The 24,505-nt window shown below is 44.6% G+C and overlaps 1 protein-coding gene across 1 annotated transcript in view; it reads right to left on the bottom strand.

Moving 5' to 3' along the window:
- The window catches only part of RYR3 (ryanodine receptor 3), a 508,260-nt gene that overhangs the window by 223,261 nt on the left and 260,494 nt on the right, over positions 1 to 24,505 (bottom strand). Inside the window, exons 13-18 of the mRNA XM_034994885.1 lie at positions 19,590 to 19,758; positions 18,089 to 18,224; positions 15,755 to 15,850; positions 13,857 to 13,975; positions 5,609 to 5,742; positions 3,519 to 3,760 (exon numbers count right to left, since the gene is read on the bottom strand). Of these exons, the coding sequence (XP_034850776.1) occupies positions 3,519 to 3,760; positions 5,609 to 5,742; positions 13,857 to 13,975; positions 15,755 to 15,850; positions 18,089 to 18,224; positions 19,590 to 19,758 (896 nt within the window). The remainder of the gene's footprint in view (positions 1 to 3,518; positions 3,761 to 5,608; positions 5,743 to 13,856; positions 13,976 to 15,754; positions 15,851 to 18,088; positions 18,225 to 19,589; positions 19,759 to 24,505) is intronic.

The following is a 24,505-nucleotide window of genomic DNA, read 5'->3' on the forward strand; positions in this document are numbered from 1 at the left end:
GCTAATAGGACCTATAAAGACTGCTTTTTCCTTACTAGGAGAAAAAGCTCATTCGAAATCCCATGATCTCACTTGAAACTTCCTTTCCCATTCAGCATGGGACTCAGGTATTCCCTTAGGATGGGGCTGCTCTCATGGTCTCCAGTGAGGTACCCACAACTCTGGATATTGCCTTTATGATTACGGTGGACTCCACAGTCAATAAGGGAAAGGAAATCATATTTACTGGGTATCTAACATATGCCAAGAACTTCATGTTCCTTACCCTCATTTATTTACTTATTCATTTTTTAAAAATATTTTATTTTTTAAATTTATTTTAAAGACAGAGAACAAGAGAGAGTGTGAGTGGGGGATGGGCAGAGGGCGAGGGTGAGAGAAAGAGAGAGAGTCTTAAACAGACTCCACACTGAGCATAGAGCCCAATGCAGGGCTCAGCCTCACAATCCTTAGATCATGACCTTAGCCGAAATCAAGAGTTGGATGCTTAACCGACCGAGCCACCCACGGGCCCCACCTCATTTAAATTTCTTAAGAGCCTACATTATTTTCATTTTATCTGAGGAAATCAAGTCTCTGGAGGTTAAATATTTTTTTCTATGTCAAAAAAAATCAGTAAATAGAAGAGCTGGGATTCAAATCCAGGCACAACTCCAAAGCTATATTGTTTCTTCTTGACTCTTTCCAGTGACAAAGTGTTAGGGGCACTATATTTCCTTCTAATATCTACTGACTTTAATAAGTACATTAAAGATCAGTTCAAGGCAGTAGCTTAATTCATGCATACACATAAGTTTAAAGTTAACAGACCTGGGCATTTACATCTCAAGAAAGGAGAAAAATTGTCATGATGAGTTCCCAGCATCTCTCCCTTGCCACCCTCCACTCCCTCCTGCAGTAAAAGCTGGAGTATCATTTCCATTTCATTTCTTCATCCAACAATTATCCTTTCATCAGATAGTCCAAAATTCACTGCTGTCCTGGTGGGAGTCATTAACAGAGACCTTATTTCTTCAGCTGGAGCACACATTGGTATATTTACCTGCAGTGCCTTTTGCCAGATATATGTTCCCTGTGTGCTGGGTGGGGAATTCAGAATGATGCCAGATCCAAGGAAGCTTTGTGTTTTAATGAGCACAAAAGGCGTAAGTCTTGTAGACATTGGTTTCTCCACAGCTCATCAGATGCTGAGGACTGAGGGTGTGAGGTTCTTTGAACACACCTATATGGCATTTTTTTTTTTTTTAAGATTTTATTTATTTATTTGACAGAGAGAGACACAGCGAGAGAGGGAACACAAGCAGGGGGAGTGGGAGAGGGAGAAGCAGACTCCCCGCTGAGCAGGGAGCCTGATGCGGGGCTCGATCCCAGCAGCCTGGGATCATGACCTGAGCTAAAGGCAGATGCTTAACCGACTGAGCCACCCAGGTGCCCCACCTATATGGCATTACATTACTAAGCGTGGGTAATGTTCAGAGAGCCACAATCAGCATTTGAAGCCCTGAGTCCCAAGCCCCTTTCCTGTATCACCAATCGGAAGGGCCACTGCCAGTGATGACTGGTGTGGGCTCGGCACATCTGGCTTCCTAGTCTTCTGAGGAGACAGGAAAAGAGGGATGATGGGAGTGCTGCACACTCCTGGAATGATATACAACTAGATGGATGTTCAGGTTCTGAATGCAAACAGTAGTCTTTTCTGGGTGCACTGGATTCTTTGTCTCCTGACTCACTGATGTATTCATTCTGCAAATTTTGCAGAGGGATATATTAATCTGGGAAGGGCTGAGTAAAATTTTTCCTTTGAGAATGGTTTCTCTTTGAAACAAGGTCCAATCTGCTTCATCCAACGGTCTAGGTGTCCTTCGTATTTCCTTAGCCAATCCCCAGGCAGAGTTCTCTTCAGGTGTGTCCTGGGACGGTAGCTTGGGTAATGGCGACCAGATGGCAGGAGGTGAGTGGCACTCAGCAGGCAGTGGGGCAATGATTTTCTCAAGTCAATTCCGCTCATTTCCTCACAGATTCAACCCTACCAAACTCAAGAGATGTAGATATGTACAAGCATAAGAAGTCTTTCTTTCCAAATCACTTCCCCAGAGACAGCTTTCCGAGAACCTTATGACATCTGCTGATGTCACTAAAGGCTATTACAGTACAGCTAGACATGGGCTCCACGAACCAAGAAGGGAAGATCCACCCCCACTCTCCATGAAGATGGAACCGGGGAAGGGTAAGTTGGGAGGATAAGAGAACAACAAGACAAGGCTTTCACTTCACTCTAACCCATCATCCTGTCATTTTTGCATCTGCTTTCGTCTGTATCACGCTGTCCCCTGGGACACACAAAATGTGGACAGAGATTTCTTTCTTCCTGCAAATGATCCAGCATAAATAAATAAGTAAATGAGCTGACACCATTTCTAAAAATTTTTAAATGTTTCTACTGAATGTACAACACCACAAAAAACTTAAAAAAAAAAAAACCAAAACAACCCATACAGACCAAATGAAAAGACAGACCAACCATAAGAAATATCATCAGAATCCGAGCTGATGGTTTTAGCCTGAGGGCTGAGGGAGGAAGGAAAATGTGATGGGTTATGTAGTTCCCAGTTACAAAAGAAAATATATAGGTTTGTGTTGTAGAGACAAACTTTGCCCTCATACTGGATTTGGGGAAGAATATGTGTCACGGTTTCTTACGTAAGAGGCACGCTTACATAAGGGATTTCTATAAGGGACACAATGACTCCAATTTCAGTTTTTCGAAAGACACAGATACAACACGCTGTGGACAATAGACAGAATAGCTAGAGCTCTGGGTCTGGGTGAAAGCCTAAAACTCAGTCCTCCATTTTCATCCAGGCAGAAGCTAACCCATTCCTCCAGGCATAGGCCATGGACATGCTTGGGGATAGCATCCGTGTATTTTTAAAAAGGAAGCTTTGAATTTTTTTTAAGTGATTGGCATAGATCCAGACATTTTATAAAGCATATCATGAAACAACATGATGCACTGACATGACAATGGACTTATAGTCAGATCTGGGTCCTTCTCAGTGTGACTGAGATACATTCCTTAAATATCTTTGTGCTGTTTCCACATACGCAACATGTGGTCAACATTACCTACATTAAGGGATCATTGTAAAAATAAAGTGAGGAAAAACAATGTACGAAAGGCATGTAGCTCACTGCCCAGTAAATAAATGTTGAGTCCCTTTCCCTGTTTGACTATATAGTCCTGAATATCCTATGCAATAAGGATTGCACAGATACAGACACTGAACTTGAGAACGGTTATGTGATCCACACTGGATCATGCAGCTGGAAGTGCTAGAGTCATGGTTTCAAAGCAGGACAGTCTCATCTTAGGTCTGATGCTCTTCCCACCATCTAATTAGCTGACACTCTTGCGTCTGTATCATTTCAACAGAAAACGATCATTGCAGCCTGAACAATTCAAGCCTCGATCATCCTCAGTAAGGGACCAGGGGCCGAAGCTCTGGCAAGGTGCTCACCTGACCAAAGGTGAAGTCCATCAAAGCCATAGGAGTACAGGTCATCGCCGACACCATTGCCGCCCCATCCTTCTCCTCCGCCAGGGTATGGAGCATAGCCTGAAGAAGAGGCCCAGCCCACCCGCAGGTGTGTGGGCTCAGCTGTTAGGAAGGGGTCCACCTGGTCGATGATCAGCTCAAAGTACCACTTCTTGTACTGCGCTGAGCCCTCGGCAACTCCCAGGAAGATGTTGGGCCGAATGCTGAAATGAAACGTGGGACAGGTGGCATCTACAGACTCTCAAGCGCCGAGAAAAGCGGAGAGCAAGTTGGGTAAGATCACAGGACGCACTGTGAACTGAAGGCAAGAGCAACTCTGTGTTTTTTGTATTATTCTAAAGTAGAAGAAGCTTAGAACCTCTAACACTTGATCAAGTACTTAGTGGGAGGTGTCAGGACAACATTAATTCTATTTAAAAATATAAAGAATGTCTCCTTATTCCATTGAAGGCAACCAACATTTGCTGAGTGTTGACCATAGGTAAAAGATGCTGAAAATGTCGTAGAGCTGCGTAACTACAGACCCTTGTTTCTTTCTGTAAGTGGAAGAAATAACTTACTCAAGTTCCATCTCCTGGGGACTTGGTCCAAGCACCCCCGTTCTCACAGCAGCAGATTTTTCAACTAAGCATCACTGACAAGAATGGCCTCTTGAAAGCATTAAGAAATCACTATTAGAAATAAGCCAGACAAGAAAGAACGAACGAAAGAAAAAGACAGACAGACAGAAGCCAAGCAGAGGAAGATAAATACTGCATGCAACTACTTATATGTGGAATCAAAAACAAAAAACAAAAAACAAGTCAAACTCCTAGAAACAGAGAGTAGACAAGTGGTTGCCAGGGGTTGAGGAGAAGGGTGGGATAAAGACAGGCTAGTTAAAGGGTTCAGACTTCCAGTTATAGGATGCATAAGGTCTGAGGACCGACTGAATGTATAACATGGTAACTGTAGTTGATAACACTGTATTGCATAATTGAAACTTACCAAGAGAGTAGAACGTAAAATGTGTTCACACACACACAAAAAAGGCAAATATGTGAGGTCAAGGATATGTTGTTAATAAACTTATGGGGCAAACCCTTTCACAATGTATATGTATATTAAATCATCATATTCTACACTTTAAATATCCTACAATTTTGTCAATTATGCCTCAATAAATAAAGCTGGAAAAAAAATAAAATTCAACCTAAAGTGGCAAAAAAGGGAAGAGGGGAACAGAAGCCACTCTTAGCTAACCTTGTTAAGGGCTGGAGGATTTAATGTATCCAGCAAAATGGTTAAAAGCTCAGGACAAGGCATTTGGAGTTTCTCTCCAACTGGAATGCTCTTCTTAGATGTCCACTGTTCTGGGCTGGGGGCTCTGCGCCATTTTGGGTGGGCAAGGGAAAACCAGACTGGTACCAAAAGAAAGTCTGTGTGGATGGCTCAGGTCTGCTCTGCACTTCCGGGAAGTTCTTTCCTCACCTTGTAGATTAGGGAGTGGGCCTAGGTAGAAAATTGCTAAAGAACCTTAGGCCTGTCTGATGCAAGGCCAGTGAGTTCACATGACTCCCATGTGGCTACATTATGGACCAGCAGGCTAAGATTCTATGTGAGCCCATGCTCTTCATCTTGGACTTCAGAGAGAACCCTCGGGTCAATGGCCATGTGCCAGAGGATGCAAGAAACCATGGTATCAACACGGGACATCCATTCTATTAAAAGATTCTAAGGAAAAAAAAGATGGTACCTTAAAATAAAAATGAGTATGTTATGGAGAAGGTATAAGATCTATGTTAAAGTAGAACATGCCACATGGCAGACCACTTCCGGTCAAATTCTCCAGCCCTCAGGTGGAACATACACTCCACTGTTGGCTACTTCAGGGGAAAAGTTTGAAACTCTGTGAAAGGGGTTGGAGTACAAGGCCCTAAAAAGTACACATTTGTCCAGTCTCATCTCACATGCCAACTTCACCAGGAAAATGATGGGTAGGCAGCACTAGCCCTCTTCCTTTCCTGTCTGGAAACAAGATGGACACTTTGGAATGATGGTGGTGGCCTTACCTGGTCACATCATTAATCAGCCGTGTCTGCAGGAGCAGGTTTCTCCGGGGCAGCAAGTTATCACAAATCAGATTCTGGTTGGCTCTGACTGCGACCCCATTGCAGAGACAGAGGGAGCACAGCACATCGAGAACCTGCAGCGGGACACATTCCCCCCCACCGCCACCAAACCTCAGGACCACCAGGAGAGCACCGTGGGCAGGACCCAACTGCCAAGACACATGAAGGAAGCAGGCCTCAGGAGGTAGGGGGCTGGCGACAAGTGGGAGGACCTCTTCAGAGTCATGGCCGCCACACCTCCCTCACCAGGCATCAGTGAGCCAATGCTGGAGCCTGCTGCCTCTTAGGGAAATGAAGCTGGATTCCTTCTAACCCGTCTGCCCTCATCTTAGCCCCTCCCCTCCAAACTCTGTGTTCCCTGTGATCACTGCTCTGCTCAAACAGGTGGGAGTCTGAGCTCTGAAGACAGACAGACTGGGTTGATAGCCCAGCCATGGCAGGACTAGGCTGAGATGAGGCATTACATCGAGGGCACAAAATCCAGGCATGACACCCTCTTGGAATGGTGCATGAGTCGGGGCAAGCACCAGAAGGTCTTTCATTGGCCTCAAGCCTAAGTTTGCGCTCCCACCCAGCCTTGGCAGCCCTCTGTGCTAGCACCAGCAGGCACCCAATACAGCTCTTTATGAAAAGCGCTGTTGAAAAGAAAACCACAGACCCCAAATGGCATCGCTTAGGTTAAGGTCCCAAGTCAGTAAGCCAAGACTTAACACCTAACCTAATAGCAGTTTCAAACCCCTAGGAATGTAACCTTTAACCAGTCAACATGGAAATTTCCTCGTCAGCACTAGGAAATTTCCCGATAGACCCCATCTGTTCCCCTTAGGAGGGCGACCTTGCATAAAACTATGGATTCTTTGTTAATAATTTCCTCTCCCCTCCAACTTAAAAAAACCTTTCCTTTTCTGTAGTCCTTTGGAGCTCTCCTCTACTGCTAGAAGGGATGCTGCCCAATTCATGAATCAGTTAATAAAGCCAATTAGATCTTTAAAATTTCCTTGGTTGAATTTTTGTTTTTTAATAGCACTCAGATTCCCATTTGGCCAAGGTCATGTAGCAGGATTGGGAACCTCATGTAGGTCAGTAGAGAGGATAGTAGGGCAGATTCCAGTTCTTGGGTCTCTGGCTGTGATATCATCAAAATTCATTAAGATACCCATCTATTCCTACACAATGGTATTCAATAACCTTCTACCTGCTCTCCTTCTACCCCTAGAGTGAGAACAGAACTTCAAGAGCCCAAGCGGCCCCTGAAACTATGAGACCAGCCACCAAGCCACTTCTGCTCCTCTTTGTTTTCCAGCTACGTGGGAAGTGGGAACAGCCCCCGGCCTCCTACCCACACTATCTCCTTGGGCTGCATCATCTGGCATTCTGATTTGTGTTCCTATATTGACAGAGCAAACTGTGCTGGACCAGGCATCGCTCCTCCCTCTCTCTCCTGCTGGGAGGAATGTGCAAACAGCAGTCGATAAATAACAAGCACGAATGTGGCAGCCGCATCTCAGTCTTTCAAAGTGGCCACTAAGACTCAGTGCTTAGTGGGGCTGGATGGCTTCAGGTTGGTGGCATTTGTATCCATAATTCTCACAAACCAATTTTCTACCTGACTCCCTGAGTGTCAATTTCGTTCCAGATAATTACAAAGCACATTTGTGGGACAAGCAGAAAAGAATCCCAAAGGTGGTTTAACAGAGAACTCTCACCACTGCCACTCTGTGAAACATATGGACCATGGAACTGGAAATCCAGAGGATAATTTCTCATTCTAAGAAAAGAGCCATAGATGGCCAGGAAATTAAATACCTATCATCCAGCCTATCACACATTCTCATCCGTCCTGCCTCGGAGTGAAGGCTGTGGGAGACTTGCTGTCATAGCCAGAGGGAGAGCAGAGCTTAATCCACATATAATCGGAACAGCCAGGAGGAAAAAGCGCTCTGTGAGAAGAACTAGACGAACAGAATGTCTCACCTATAAATAAATGATGCCATAAAGCAATGGGGCTGACACTGTTTAGGCTTTGTTTTATTTTTAAATTTAATTTTTTAAAAGATTTTATTTATTTGACAGGGAGAGAGAGAAAGAGCACAAGCAGGGGGATTTGCAGAGGGAGAGGGAGAAGCAGACTCCCCACTGAGCAGGGAGCCCGAGGCGGGGCTCGATCCCAGGACCCTGGGATCATGACCTGAGCGGAAGGCAGACGCTTAACGACTGAGCCACCCAGGTGCCCCTAGGCTCTATTTTAGAAGGCATTTCTCAGGGTAAAATGGGGGAATGGGGCCAAACTTCCTTTTCTTAAAAAGCTTAAATGGGTTCTCTTAAAGGTGAAGGGAGTGTAGACAAGACGAGGCCACCACAGGGAGATGCACAAGCACTGAACCTAGAGGTCATGTGTACTTCTGATGGAGGGGGAGCACCTTAGTGACCTCTGGGACGTATGGCCAGATGTGGCAGGTACTGCTCAGCAGTCACCAAGTTCCGTTTCCTTCTAGTCCTGAGCCCACAAGGGCTACACTTCCCGGCCTCCCTTGCAGTTACGTGGGGTCATGTGACTAAGTTGTGGGCAGTGGAAGGTAAGCGGACGTGACCTAACTCTTCCACACAGTCCTCCTTGCACTCATACTCTCTTTGCAGCTGGATGTAGAGATCCAAGGAAAGATTACAAAGTCACGGGTCTCCTTACTCCCAGCGTGATCAGGAGCACTAGCACTGCCTAGGAGCTTGCCAGGAATGTAGGGGCTTAGGAGCACCCCATGCACCCCCACCCCTGCCAGCCTTACCAGCTGAGAGCCTTCATTCTAACACGATGGGTAAGCACATTGCCTTCTGTGAAACACCGTTCTAGGGGATGGAAAGAACTCGTGTCTCCCAGACTGGAGAACTCCCACTGACTAGCCTAGGGCTGTGATGTGGAAAAAGAAATCTTCCTTATGAGAATGTGGGGTTGTCTGTCTTAGGAGTTGGGCTTCCCTAATTTACACACTGGCCCAACCTGACAATTTCCCTGGCTCATTCTGTGGAGGCCATTGGCTTCTGCTTGTTATTCTTTTTGTTCCTGACACCACAGTTCATTCAATATCCTCTCCGTTTGTTTTTTATTTCCACTTTAGTCTCTACCCCAAACATAGGCTTATGTGGGAATTCTCCTTTAAAAATAAATACTTATTGCATATCCACAGAAACGTCATTTGGCTGTTGCATTCTGTCCTTCAGCTTTTGTCTATAAAAACAGCTCCATGCTAAAATGTATTTATTCTGTGTAAATGCTAATTGTACTTATTCTGTGATTTTTTTTTTTTTAAAGATTTTATTTATTTATTTGACAGAGAGAGACACAGCGAGAGAGGGAACACAAGCAGGGGGAGCGGGAGAGGGAGAAGCAGGCTTCCCGCCGAGCAGGGAGCCCGATGCGGGGCTCGATCCCAGGCCCCCGGGATCATGACCTGAGCCGAAGGCAGACGCTTAACGACTGAGCCACCCAGGCGCCCCAAGGGACTAACTTTCTTAACAGCCTACTTTTACCTTAACCCTGGGCAGTCTGAGTTCCTCCCTCTATTATTCATTTATTCCATAAATATTCATGGAGCACATCCGATGTGTTACATTCTAGGCACTGGGAATACATTAGTGAAGAATTCCTAGCAGTGCCTTACTTTCAAATACCAGTTTTCTTTTGTTGATCCCAGAAACGCTGAATTAATTCTTATTCCTCTTGATTCCACTGCAACACTATTCACCTTCTGAAATAATCTCATTTCTTGACTTCTAGAGTTCTGAACTCTCTGGTTCTCTGCAACCTTTTCTTTCCCTGTTTTTGTTTCATTTTCCCAGACTTTAATTAATTAATTAATTAATTAATTAATTAATTTTAGATTTTACTTATTTATTTGATAGAGGAGACACAGCGAGAGAGGGAACAGAAGCAGAGGGAGTGGGAGAGGGAGAAGCAGACTTCCCCTCGGAGCAGGGAGCCCGATGTGGGGCTCGATCCCAGGACCCTGCGATCATGCACTGAGCTGAAGGCAGATGCTTAACCACTGAGCCACCCAGGTGCCCCAGTCTCTCACTCCTTTTTTTTTTTTTAAAGATTTTATTTATTTATTTGACAGAGAGAGAGACAGCGAGAGAGGGAACACAAGCTGGGGGAGCGGGAGAGGGAGAAGCAGGCTTCCCGCTGAGTAAGGAGCCCGACGCGGGGCTCAATCCCAGGACCCTGGGATCATGACCTGAGCCGAAGGCAGCCGCTTAACCAACTGAGCCACTCAGGCGCCCCTCTGTGATTTTTTTTTAAATCAAGTCCCAGATTTGAAAAATGAGGCTTTTGAAGCCCCCGAGGAACAGATTCTTTTCTTGCTGTGGATATGAACCGGGTGGCAGGAAATGCTTCTATGTCGCCTTGGCCGCCCCGGAGCTCAGAGATGATTTGGCAACTGTATGGGAGTTGATGGCTCTATTGCCTGTGTCTCCCCCCCGACCTAGACCAAACCTTCCGTTCTGATTTATACTCTCCCGGGACCCATTATGATACTATTTTACAATATATTTTTCTCACGAGTAGCGCCAAAATAATTTTACAAAATAATTTTACAAAAATAAAAAAAAAATTTATTTGTGACAATGTTGAGATCTGGAGTAGGACAGGTTTGGGGCCAGCTAAAAAGGGCCTATTTCATTTTTATTATAAGATGCTTAGTCCACGGGAAAATGAGAAGGTGATTCAACAGTGTTCAATAACTGTTCTTTTTACCAAACAATAAAATCAGCGCTACTAACATAGTAAGTAAGGCGGGAATGGATTCTGGCTTTACTCATTCATTCCTTTTATTCATTTATTACACCTTCAACAGACATGGATTAAATGCCTGCCATGTAGAACATATCAGCTTGGCCCTGCAGCGGGGGGAATGCACAGTTGGTCACTGCCCTGAAGGAACTTAGAGTCTGCGAGAGACATCTGTGTGTAAACCTAACGACAGTCTGAAAGGCAGAGCGGAACCACCAAGTAATGGCCTGCTGGCTGTATAAGATCTGAAATGAGGAGACCATGTTCAACTGGAATCAGAAAAAGCTTCATGGAGAGAGTGGTATCTGAACAAAGTATTGAAGGGCAGATAGAATTATGATGGGTCCTGGAAAACTAAGAAGTGAGGAGATGGCGGGGGGCATGAGCAAGAGCCAAGTCACTAAGAGGTCGAGGGGCAGGGGACATTGGGAGAAAGGCATGTTGCCAGCACACCCTTTCCTGTCCTTTTCATTCCAAAGTTTGGGTTCTTTCCCTCAAATTTCCTGACTTCCACTCGATCAGGCTTTAGAGGAGTGGCAATGTTTTCCGTGGCAGGGACAGAGCTAACAAGGGAAAAATCTTAGAAGAGAGAAGGCATAGTAATGCCGCCACTGTCTATGCTCCCCGTTCTCAACCTGCGATTGGAGCTGGAATGGTACCAAAAGGGGTTCATCAAACCCATGAGATGTACAAACCTTTTTTTAAAAGAAAAATGTCACGACCCTAAAGACCCTGGAAGGACCCAGATGGGCATTCAAATTCTAGTCTCAGAAACGCTAACTTGTATAAAAATGCCTTCTAATTATGAATTCTTCACTGCATGGTTTTGTATTTAGAGAACTTTAAAAATAAGAACACAAAATTAAAAATATTCTCACAGAACATGTGGACCCTGAAGAACATGCTCACAGACCACAGTCTGAGAAATACTGGGAGGAATATGAAACTGTGAGTGGGAGACCCAAAGTCTGGTCCTAGTCTGTCACAAATTAGCTGTGTGGCCCCTGGCAGGTGGCTTCATGTCTCAGGGCCCATGTGCCAGCCTTGCTTCGGTCAAGTGGAAATAAGAATGCTACTTCCTGGGGTCATCCTGAGGACAAAGGAAAATGCATGTGAACACGGAGGACAGTACCTGGCATTTGTCAAATGTAAAATAAATGTTCGCTATCATCATTGTCATCATTACTGTTGCTGTTACTGGAAGAGCTGGGAGGTGCCTGGTGGTTCAAAAATTCTCTATATTTTCAGTCACTGTCTTCATGGAAAACTAAGTGAATAGATCAGAGACATGTGAAAACCTAGGACTGGAGAAAAAGGAGCCGCCTAGAGAGCAAACCACTACACGTTGGCATTTTCCAAGCAAAGAGAAAGCGTCAAAACCGAAGTCTGGCCTTGCCGTTGTTTACAAAGCTACCACAAATAGCCCTGGTGATGATTTGGGACAGGTTTCTCTTTGAAAATAAGTGTTATCCACTCAGATCATTTCTAAGGGAAGGCCTGAATTCATGGCAAGCCAACATTCATCCAAAAATCCACCAAAAGACAAAAAAGGGATATATCCTAGAGGAGGCTTTTATGTACCGAGAACATATTGCCTGAACTTTCACAACATCGCAGGAATTTCTCAAACAGCGCCTTGGCTCTAGAAGATGAAAGACTGCTCTGCTAGTCCACTCGGGTCACATATCAGACCGGGTATTGATTTGTAGCAAAGTCCTTCAGCTCACTCAGGCTCCGATTTCTCCCCCTTTGAATGGGCAGAATAGTCATCCACTTGCCACCAAGTGACATCCATTACATGCTTTGTGGCTTCTGGCTCACAGAAGCCATAACCAAGCTGGTTATTCATTAAGCACGTTATATGGCATGATCATAAAGAAGACCCAGGAGCAATGAAACGAGACAGCAGCTTTTCTCTCGTCAGAGGGCTCCTCCTGACATCTGTATGTAGCTCATGGCTTGGACCATGTTACTTGGGTGCTTATCAATTACTCTTATTATGCTTTGCGGACGGGAAGGAACATGTTGGAGCCGACAGACGCTGGTCTAACACTGGAGCCTCATGCCTGCTTTTGATTTACCACATTTGGGAAAGCAATTACAGGCCCCACACATTTCTTTCTCTTCTTTGCCAAGCAATTTCACCAATACTAAGGACCATGGCTTTTTTGCTTCCTAAGGGAGACACACCTAAGCGATGCTGTAGAGGCTTGCTCTCCTGGACCCCGAGATGTGTCTCAAATGAGCAGTGCCCCAAAGGAGGAGGGCCAGTGACCAAGCCGAGTTTTCTGCACTCTGCAGGAGCACAGCTGCTGCCCCTCATGTCACCTGCTCTTGAAATACACCCCCTCAGCCTGAGGACCCTCCTGCTCACTCCCATTAGTCAGGGCAGTAACCCCCCATCTACAGGGCAGATGTTGAAAGGTCAAGAAAAAACACATTTTAATAGACTTTCCCTGCAGATTGTTCTGTCTTAGCCATATAATTAAAGACTAGGACCATATAATTAGAGAGGTAGAACTTTAAGACACCTCAAAAAATTGATAGAGCTTTCCACCTTAGTAAATGAAGTGGTATTATCTCCACTGCCCAGAGGATATCACTGAGGCCCAAGTCACACAGCTGTTTCGTATCAAAGGGAAGGACTTGGGGTGCCTGGGTGGCTCAGTCATTAAGCATCTGCCTTTGGCTCAGGTCATGATCCCGGGGTCCTGGGATTGAGCACCACATCAGGCTCCTTGCTCAGCGGGAAGCCTGCTTCTCCCTCTCCAACTCCCCCTGCTTGTGTTCCCTCTCTCGCTGTGTCTCTCTCTCTGTCAAATAAATAAATAAAATCTTAAAAAAAAAAAGGGAAGGCCTGGCAGCTTCAGTCCTCTAACTTGCTCATGTAGGTTCATTTACTTCACTTGGTTCGACTCAGGGCAAATCTGATTTCAATTCACTGACAAGCCAGTTGCCAAGACTTTCTATACTAGTTTTATCTGATTTTTGTATCTCTTCTTTATACAGCTTGGTATTAGCTGTTCCACTACTGAATTCCTGGGCCCGAGGGTGGGAGCCAAGTCCTGCAGTTGGCCTTGTCCAGATCCTCCTAACTCAGGGCCTCCCCCAGTCAGCTGTGTGCTCAGGGCTGAAGACAGTGAGTGGGCCTTGGGAAGCCGGTGGAAACAAGAGAGAGAGAACATGCAAGACCCAGTATGACTGTCTGGCTTGGAGTGTGCTCCTAGGCAAGGAAGGGTCTTTCAGATCCTCAGTTTCCCAAGGTTCACCCCCACCCCCAAATCAAAGCTGAGAAAGAGATTAGTCCACATGCTCTCAGTAACACACACCGGTTATGAAGCAGCAGGGAGGGAAAAGCCAGGTCAAGGCCATCCTGTTTGGGTTCTTCTTCCAGACACCCACCTTGTGATTCCGTCCATGCTTATCCAATAAGGAGATGATGGACTTGATGTGGCCCTCGGCTATCAGATTTAAGGCTTCTGGGCTTTCAGTCAAGATGCAGTGTAAAACTTCCAAGATACCTGCATGAATGTCACAAAAATCACCTGGACATGAAATAAGCTGCAGAACTGACCATCATCTAGAAACCTAAATTATGAGTGAAAAGACAATCCTGAGGGGACAGGATATTATCGGTTCCTTGACTATTAAATATTTCCGGCCAGAAGACAGACTGTGGCCATGTCTTGTAGACTTCAGGAGCCTTGGCGGCCTACCTCGTCTGCAATTCAGAGGGGAGTTTTATTTAGCATTGGCCGCACCTCCCTCCTTCCTGGACAGACATGGATCCTTCTATGTCAAAATAGAGATAAGCAGCAAGTGAAATTAGTCAGAGAAAAACAAATACCAGATAATCACTCCTATGTGGAATTTAAGAAATAAAACAAAGAAAAAAGAGACTCAAATATAAAGAACTGGTGGTTACCAGAGGGGAGGTGGGTGAGATGGGGATGAAGAGTACACTTATCTTGATGAGCACAGAGTATTGTATAGAATCGTAGACTCACTATGTTGTACACCTGAAACTAATATAACACTGTATTTCAGTTAGTTATACTTCAATTTAAAAAAATTACAGAGAAGTGGCTGTAAAATGAAATTATTAATTTGGTCAAGCCAAGCAATACCTAAACATATATAAAAAAGCAAATGCCCAGTTCACTACAAATTCTAAAGGTCCTTCAAGTGATTTAGAAAATATCTGGAGTATTCCTTGAATGAGAATTTTTCTAGGACCCACCCCAGAAATTATTTTCATTTCAGAAGTACTGGTGTTATCAAGCAAACTATAAACTCACTAAATAAAGACTATTTGTCTTTGCCCTTTTTCTCAGCATGCTGCATGGTTTTCTGTATTAAGTGAAGGCTAAAGGAAAGCTAGCTGGTGCCCTCGCAGCCTGGCACCTACAAGGGTAACACACCACGATGAAACTACAAGGGAAGTGGTTAGCCAATATCTTTATTGGTTTTATTGAGAAAATTCCCCTTGGTTCTGTGTTTCTCGAGACTTTTATAAATTACTATGAAATGTAATCTGGCCCATAGAGGAGGCACTGAAGAAAACAGAGGCTTGAGAAGACATAGGTGTAGGTAGATAGTCCTTAAGAGAGCCTTCCTTTGGTCTGTCTGTTCAAGCTCCAGCCATCTCTAGACAATGAAAAAAGCATCAAACCTTTCAGCGTCCAGAGAGGGGCCCACATCTGTCATGTTCACTCATAACTGAGGAAGACAACTTCTGAACCTCACTGCAGCCACTTACCCTCGATAACTACTCTCTGGTTCAAATTCTCTGTGAGTCATCAAGAAGGGTTATAGATACAATGTCAAGGGTGATTGAGGTTTTAGAGGGGGAAACCATCATTTCCTCCTCTCCTCATCCTTCAGTCTGCTTCTAACCCAAACAGTTAGGAGAAGTGTGTCCAGAGAGGATTTAGAAACCCCGAGAAAAAGAGTGCAGGCAACAAGGGAGGAGACCAGAAACCTGGGATGTGGGGTGGCGGGGTGGGGGGGTAGGCGATTAAAGGATCCAGGGGATGGAGATGAACACACAAAGTGAAAAATGAAACAGAAAAGGAAATCGTTGAAGTCTGGGTTAGAGTTGTTAAATAAAGCCAGAGCAGTGCCAGGAAGATTTAGGACTTTCTTTTTGTTGGGGTAATTATTTGAGGGTTGTTTACAACTCAGTGGAAGAAAGAATTATTCAAAGATTCAACTTTTTCACGGTTTCTTTTTTTTTTTTTACAGAAAGAAAAAAAAAAAACAAACCCCACCTTCTACAGTTGTTTCCTGTCAATTCTTACCTGAGGAAGATTCTAGTCGGTCCAGTTTGCTGATTAGCCAATCAAGGTTGTTAGAGAACTGAGCGCAGTTGTTTCTGTTTCCACGAATGAGAGCAGCTGCAAAGGACACATTTGAACATGCAGGTTAAAGGGCATACGGAGGAGCATAAGAACCTGGGAAGCTGTCAAATACTTCATCTGCTTAGCAACTAAAAGGAACTGAGTGTAACAATCTTCCCCTTCCAAGCCCTTGGATACAGTTGTTCCTATATTTGGAAGAGTAAAAATCTACCATTCACTCAAATATTCCGGAGAATCTACGTACTGAACATCTGTCCACTTGCTGGGAACAGAGCAGTGGGAACCCAACAGCAGATCTCCCGCCTTTACAAAGAAGACAAAAGACACAATGAACACACAAACTAAGAGAATTACTTCAGATAGTGATAAGAAAATATCTGCTTGGTTACTGGTTTAAGAACTCCATTCTTTGCACTGTTCTTAACCCTAGCTAGAGATTTGCTATTTTTCAGAGCTAAAGAGAGGCATCCTAGTGAAAAGAGCTGGAAAGGTTGGTTAAACTAACAGGCAAATAATAAGGAAACGTGAAACTCTAAAATACCTAAAACACATATGACAACGGTTCCCAAAGTGTGGTCCCAGGATTGGAATGTGTCACCGGAGAACTTGTTAGAAATGCAAATTCTTCGGCCTTATCCCAGATCTACTGAATCAGAAACTCTGGGGATGGGACCCAGCATCAGTGTTTTAACTGGCCCTCCAGTTGATTCTGATGCCTGCTCATGTTTGAGAACCACTGGTAGATGATATTGCTATGGGAGGGAGAGAATACGCGGTCAGCAGATTTTCACTAAGCTAGACCCAGCAACCTTCCTTCCATGGACCTGGCCTCTGCAACAAATCCATGTAAACTGGGTTCATGTGCTTGCTCCTCATGCTGTTGGTTTTCAAAGATGGGTTTTTCAGCCGCCTGAAAGATACTTGGATAAGGAAAGGTCTTCCTCAGGACCTCTCCTTTGTATCTGCACAGTTAGAGGAAGGCAGAATTCAGTGCAATTTCCAGGTCAGCTGCAACAAGCTGGGGGGGGGCGGGGGGGGGAGTCAGCTGGCCTCACACCATAGTTCTAGCATTTACTACATGTATGGCCTTAGGGAAATTATGACATTTCTGAGCATCAGTTTCTTCTGATTCATGACTAAATGGGTAAGGGTACCTAGACCTCAAAGTGTTGTTCCGCAGATCTAAAAGAGATATTCCACTGCTTGGCACAAAAAGCTCTGTAACTATTAACTACTACTGTTGTAAAAATTACTGAGTTTGAGCCATTAGAGTTGGAAGGGGTTTTACAAGGTCACACAGAACAGTGGTAGTCTAATCAGCCTGACCCTTGACATCGAGAAGGGGTCCAACCTGACGTCTCCGGCTCCCCTCTGGCCCACTCAACTTTCTATGGACTCCCTCTAATGACATACACTTCAGAGCAAAACCCCAAAATGCTGCCTCATCATCACATCTGGGCAACTACCGGTGGCCACCTTCTCACACAGGCCAACACTGTCTTCCGCTGCCTCCCCCGCACAGGGTGGTGGTTTGGGCCCGTGTGGAGGCGCTGGTTACTGCAGGCCGCGGGACATCACCCCCACTCCGTGCTGTGAGAAGAAAGGCTGGGTGCTGGAACTTCCTTACCCTCTGCCTTTATTCCTCCCACCAAAAGGAAATAGCAGCAGGAATCACGACTGACCGACAGTCAGACAGTGAGAGGTCAGAGAGCTACAAAGAGGAACCGTCCTTAACATGTAGGTGTCCAAGTCTAAACGTGGAGGGCACTGCAAACACGTTCGAGTCTTGTTCCCTCATTTTAAAGACGAGGGACTGAGGTTCAGAGAGAGTAAGTGACTGTCAAGGGTTTTATGGGTAGTTTTGGCAAAACTGATCCCTACCTGCTTTCACTTGCTGCTGACTTCTTGCTCTAAGTGTGGGAAGCACAATAAGCTGCTGGCTAACAGAATGAATGGCTGGGTGAGAATCAAATGGTTAGAAAAGGCTTCCAAGGGGCACCTGGGTGGCTCAGTCATTAAGCGTCTGCCTTCGGTTCAGGTCATGATCCCAGGGTCCTGGGATCGAGCCCCACGTCTGGCTCCCTGCTTAGTGGAAAGTCTGCTTCTCCCTCTCCCACTCCCCCTGCTTGTGCTCTCTCTTTCTCTCAAATAAATAAAATCTTAAAGAAAATAGAAAAAGCTTCCAAGAATGAAGCTAGATGATCATCGGCCAAGCTGTAGAGACCCCCCGCCCCCTTGGAAATCTTCCCAGGGAGAGGTTGTGCGTGTGCTTACCCAGCAGTTGGTACAGGAGGTTCAGGATCTCTTTCCAAGCCATGCCACTCTCCTCCCTTGCAATCCCTGCAAAGTGTGCTACGCTGTTGTAGATATTTAAGCGGTCAATGCAGTTTAACACAAGGGCCAACATTCCCTGTGAAGGAGACGCAGGGAAAAAGTGAAAGCTCCCGATTAAGAAAGCAGGATCCTTTTGTTCTTTTCCCTCCCAGGTCATTCACCTTTTATAGCTGATAATGCTAATGTGCACACAGACCTTCACGGTGCCAGTTTGGATTTTGTTTTCTTCCTAAAAACAAAATATACATTCTTATGCCCCAGAGACATGAAATAGCATCCATGGGTGGGGGGAGCAAGTTAGCAGTTTCCTCATGACGGGTTTGCCCCCATGTGTTTAACTCCATCTAAGGACATATCAAAAGAGGGAGCATGAATGAGTCTCACAAAAGCTTGCTCTGGGCCTGGTGTGAAATGATTCTGACTCACCCAGAAACAGCCCTTGATACAGTTCCTATTTTCCTGTTAAATCTAAAGGAAGTTCAAGAAATTCCATTCAGATGCACAAGACAACCATGCTTGCTTCCGCCCTCTCCCCTGTCAAAGGGTAGGATTTAGAAACAATAAAGCCAAAAGTGGATTTTAACTGCTTTTCTTCTAAATTACAATACGATGCCGCCCAGTGAAAACATCTGTGCTTATTCTTAAAGAGATACTGTTTCAGTAGCCTTTCAGGGATCATGTCCCCAGAGCCGGTCTGCTTGAATCAGGAGACTGAGCAGGAATGGGTCTATATGTCATTAACTTTCGAAACGCCCAAGGGACAACCCCTGTCCCCAGGAACGGGGGCACTGCAGGAGTGTGACCATGACCTGTTATTGCCAAATCATCACATCCAAGTCAAAGAAGGCAGTGACTTTTCTAGGATCACACCTAGCCAGGGATGGAGCCAGAACTTGAGCCAGGGCCTCCTGAGTCCCACATTAGTTTTTCCTTGCATCCAGGTCTCATCCCTAGTGACTCAGACGCTCAGGTTCTAAGACCTGGCTTTGTTATCTTTCAAACTAAGGTTGTCAGTCATTTCTGATGTGGTAGAACCTGGGCATTTGTATTTTTTCAAACAGGTTTCCTAGGTAATTCTGACATCTTCTAAAATTTGGGAAACACAGCCAATGCCATGCTTTAATAGCTGAGATCTATTGAAAATAGATTTGGGATATACATGTGCACTGTGGCACTGAAGCTTTCAAAAACAGTTTGGTTGGAGTGTGCCCAGGTGCATGGTTACAATGTATACTGGGAGCGTAACCACGCACACTGGACAGGGAAGGTGGGCTTCCAACAAATCCTTTTCTTCCCAGAGTCCTTTCTCTCTTGTTCTTTCGTAACTACGCGCATGCATGGAGACAAAGCTAAATGCAATCATAGGGATATTTTAGCTCTGGGAATTTATGTATTTATTCTCTCACAAAGAGAATCTCAATTTTTAATGTTTTCGACTTACTTCTTCCTTGAAAAGGTTCTGTCTGTTCTTGAGTGAGCGGAGCTTGTTCTGTTTGTCTTCGTGCTGCATCTCCTCCTCTGGGGGCTGAAAGTAGGCAATCAAGTCCTGTAAGGTCTGCAGGACCTCTTCGATCGGCAGGGTGACAGGGGCAGCTGTGCGATTGTTTCCACTGAAAACACAAGATGGACACAGCTCAGACACTGGGCCTTCGGCAGGGACCCTGACACACATCCGCCGGATCCTGGTTCTTACCTGCCCCACGTCGGGCACAAGGCACTGCTTCCTGCAGTGGTCACTAAGTGGATGACCACACATCGACGTCTGCCAACCAACAGAGCCACAGAAGAAAATGGCTGACTCGATGTTAAAGATGTTTCATCAACAAAGGGAAAAGACCTGTGCCTTCTGCCATGCTTTCTCATTTTTTAAATAAGAACACTTTTTAAAAAGATTTTATTTATTTATTTGACAGAGACAGACACAGCGAGAGAGGGAACACAAGCAGAGGGAGTGGGAGTGGGAGAAGCAGGCTTCCCGCCGAGCAGGGAGCCCGATGTGGGGCTCGATCCCAGGACCCTGGGATCGTGACCTGAGCCGAAGGCAGACGCTTCACGACTGAGCCACCCAGGAACCTCAATAAGAACACTTTTAAAAATAAAACTTACAGTTCTTTCGAACCATCACAGATTCCTCTTGGAATAGGTTAAACCTAAGGTTGGAAGGGTTTCTATCACCTCCATCCATATTTTGTCTTCTCTCTCCCTTTCTGTCTTTTTCTCCCTCCATGTTTTTCATGTCTCTGCATGTGTTTTCCTCATAAAGGTTTTATGCATGCCCATACACACCAGCATCCCCCATGGATGTCTCCTCCTGACTTCCTGTGTGCCCTCCCCTCTCCTTCTCCACAATTCCCCCCCCCCACATCCTTCCTCTCTGCCTTTGTGTCCCCTCCTTAGTGTTCCCTCTGCCGCCATCTCTCTTGCTCTCTCTGTTGTGGCTCTCCTAGCCTGAATGTGTGTTTCTGTCTGACTCGGTCATAGTTTTTCAAGAAGTCTTACAATTAAATCCTGTCAATACAGGGAGACCACAAACCTCCACAGATGGCAAAATAAGCCTTCACTTCCCATCCCCTTGATGGGTACACTGGTGAGCCTTCTGGAGAGCAAAGGCTAAGAGGAGGAAGGGAGAAATAGACCCATCCTCTGTGCAACTGCCTCACTGCCCCAAGGGGACTGAGAATTGGTTGAATGTATAAATAACGTCAGGGCTTTTCCTTGGGTCAATTTCTGAGGAGTTCTCCCCTGCATTTACAGTGTATTTGGTTACCTATTAATCTGGACACATGCTGAGAAAAGACTTATTTAAGCCTAAAGCAAAGGCTTAACAAGCCCTAAGAACACCCAGGTTATGAAGTGACAGTTCCAATTTTGTATACAAAAATGCCAAGTGCATGCGATGAGGACAGAACACGAGTGGATTACAGGCAGGGAGGGCCTTCTCACCAGTGTGCGCTCTGGCCCACGGGAGGTGCTCCGGAAATGCTCACTAAGGACCATCTGAGATATCATAGGATACAGAGAGTGGGAAAGAGAATGCCGTGAGGACATGAGGCGAAGGTTTGGGAATACAAAACCCAGTCAGGAATGACTTCCCAATTCCAGATTCAAGGAAAAAATGAGTACCGTTTCCCCAGTATGTTCGGCCCAGCTACAGAGTCCCACAACCCCTGCCCCCCACCCTTTTTTAAAATTTTGAGTTTATTAGAAACAATGACACCAGTTAAATAAAGAGTGTTTGTGTGATTAAGAAAAAAAAAAGATGAAAAGATAAAAGAGGTTTTTAGCATTTTTGTAGTTTGAAAGGGCAACTACACGGAGGGCTGGAAAACCCAAGTTACAGTCATTGCCACGAACCTATAATATTTGGAGTGCCTCTAAGCCTCTTGTGCTTCATTTTCCACCTGGAAAATAGGAAAGGTACAACCTATTATTGCCAGGGCACTTCTGGGTCTAATTTTGTTCTGTGGATTCTCATTGCTAGATTGCTTCATTTTGTCCCTTCAAACCTCTCAATATAATACTTTTCCACTGGACTAAAGGCAGATCCCTCCTTCCCTCAGAACAGAACACATCCTACCCACAGGCCTGGCACTGGGGACAGTGGGGAAACAGACATGACCTCTGAATGGCTTCACGGTGCTCACATTCTACTCCAGAACCTTGGGGAAGAGACCCAGAGGTATCCAGGATAGGGATAAGATGGTGTCTAGATTCAGAACGAACTACAATGGTACCTAGCTCATCCCAGCTTTTATTTTTCCACTTCCCACTTCAACCACTGCCCCACTATGTTCTCAGATTTTTGCAAGGACTTCTTTTGTTTAATTCAAGTAAGATCTCAGAGGATTCTGAATATTTACCATACTATTACCATAACACATTTATGTATTGTTTCCATCGTAAGGTTAAACTCGGGACAGCTGGATAGTGTCTACTCATCAGCAGGATTTGAGGCTCCCTCACCTCTCCCATCATTCATGTGTCCTATTGGACAGCTCCCAGTAACTGCCAGGGGATGATGAGACAGCACAAGCAAACTTTAACCTTTCTTCCTCATTGTTCTTTCTTCTTCCTTGCCTATTCGTTTAACTTTAATTTGCTTTCCCAGAAGGCCACCTCCCTTCCTTCTGGTTTCCATTGTACACAGCATGTTCTGTTGGTTTCTCAAAAAAGATAGGAGAGGAGAATCTACTTACAAATTATTTTTTCTATCTTTCACTTCCCAGCTCTTGGAAAATTCAAGTACTATGGCTTTTGCAGCCCCCATCCCTGCTGCATGGGTTTATTTTTCAGTAGTCCTCCTTTTTTCTAAAACATCCTGTGGCTCAGAGAATCAAGAATTTCCCCCACTAACGGGGGGACCATCCAGAACAGCTGAGTGAGGAGTTCAGGAAATCCTCTCCCCCACAAAATAATGATAGAATGGGGGCAAAATCATCCAAAACAATTGTTTTAGGACTCTGGAAATTGACCAAAGGCATACAACAAATTGAGAAATACATTTTTTTTTTAAATAATGAGCCTTTGTGGGGCACCTCGGTGGCTCAGTCAGTTAAGTGTCTGCCTTCGGCGCGGGTCATGATCCCAGGGTCCTGGGATCAAGCCCCGAATCGCCTCCCTGCTCAGCGGGGAGTTTGCTTCTCCCTCTGCCTCTCTGCCTGTTGCTCCCCATGCTTGTGTCCTCTCTCTCTCTCAAATAAATAAATAAAATGTTTAAAAAATTAAAAAAAATAATGAGCCTTGGTAAGAAAGTAGGAATCTATGGTATTTCAGCCTGAGGCTGTCCTCATGCCTTCCTCTAGCTTCAGACCAAAGAAGTTCTAAGAAGGTGGGGCGGACCATAAGCAAGGCCACACACATGCTCAGGAAGGACTGGGGAGGGACGTAGCTATCTACTCATCTCTGGCTGAATGTGAGGTTTTGGGCAAGCAGAAAGCAAAATCCAGGACAGACCTAAAATTGTTTCAACTCTGAATGTGTTATCTGACCTGCAAGCAGGTCCATCAGCAAATACTTATAAGAAATACATACAAGGTGGGGCGCCTGGGTGGCTCAGTTGGTTAAGCGACTGCCTTCGGCTCGGGTCATGGTCCTGGAGTCCCGGGATCGAGTCCCACGTCGGGCTCCCTGCTCAGCAGGGAGTCTGCCTCTCTCTCTGACCCTCCCCCCTCTCATGCTCTCTATCTCATTCTCTCTCTCAAATAAATAAATAAAATCTTTAAAAAAAAAAAAAAGAAAGAAATACATACAAGGCAACGAGGCTGGCCTTGTAAGAAATACTAAGGGAAGTTCTTCAGGTTGAAACAAAATGATACCAGATAGTAACTAGAATCCACATGCAGGAATAAAGAGCACTGGTAAAAGTAATTATGTAGGTAAATATAAAATATGGTATAAATATATTCATTTCTCTTTTGTTCTTATATTTTAAACAAGGAGGAAGGTGAGCATAGAATACTGGAGGAGAGTTGCTTCATTTTACTCATTAAGTTAGTATTAATTCGAGGTAGAATGTCACAAGTTAAATACATACCAAGATGCCTAGAATAGCCACTAAGAATATAACTCAAAAAAGTAGTAAAAAACCCAAACACCTCAACAAAGGAATTAAAATGGAAGACTAGAAAATATCTAACACAAAAGAAGACAATAAAGGAGAAAGAGAGAAACAAAAAGAGCATGAGATATATAAAAATCAGATAGCAACATGGCAAACATAAATCCAACAGTTTAATAATTATATTATCTATAAATGGATTACACACACCAATAAAAGGAGGAGACTCTCAACGTACATTTAGAAGAAAAGATTCAATGTATGCTCTCTATAAGACACATTTTATAGATTCAAAGACAGAACAGCTTGCAAGTAAAAGGAGTGAAGAACTTCTACCATGCCAACAGTAACCATAATCTGCATGTGAGACCTCTGGAGTGGCTCTACAAAATAGACTTTAAGATAAAAAATGTTCATAGGGAAAAAAGGGAAACATTTTATAATTATAAAAGCCAGTTTATCAGGAAGATATATCTATTATGAACATATAACCACCCAAAACAGACACCAAAATACATGAAGCAAAAGTTGAGAAAACTGAGGGAGAAACAGACAATTCAGCCTAACAGTGAGAGATTAAACACCTATTCTCAGTTAATGTAACGTCTTCTAATGAAACTATTTTAATAAAGGGCAAAACCATATGATCATCTCAATAGACAAAGAAAAAGAATTTACCCAAATCTAACACATTCAAGATAAAAAAAAACCTCTTAAACTAGGAATTCAAGAGAACTTCCTCAACCCAATGAAGGGCATCTACAAAAATCCTACAGTTAACATCATATTCAATAACCAAA

Source organism: Mirounga leonina, unplaced genomic scaffold, assembly GCF_011800145.1.
Source record: "Mirounga leonina isolate KUSES-001 unplaced genomic scaffold, KU_Mleo_1.0 Mir_91, whole genome shotgun sequence".
NCBI classification, from domain to species: Eukaryota; Metazoa; Chordata; class Mammalia; order Carnivora; family Phocidae; genus Mirounga; species Mirounga leonina.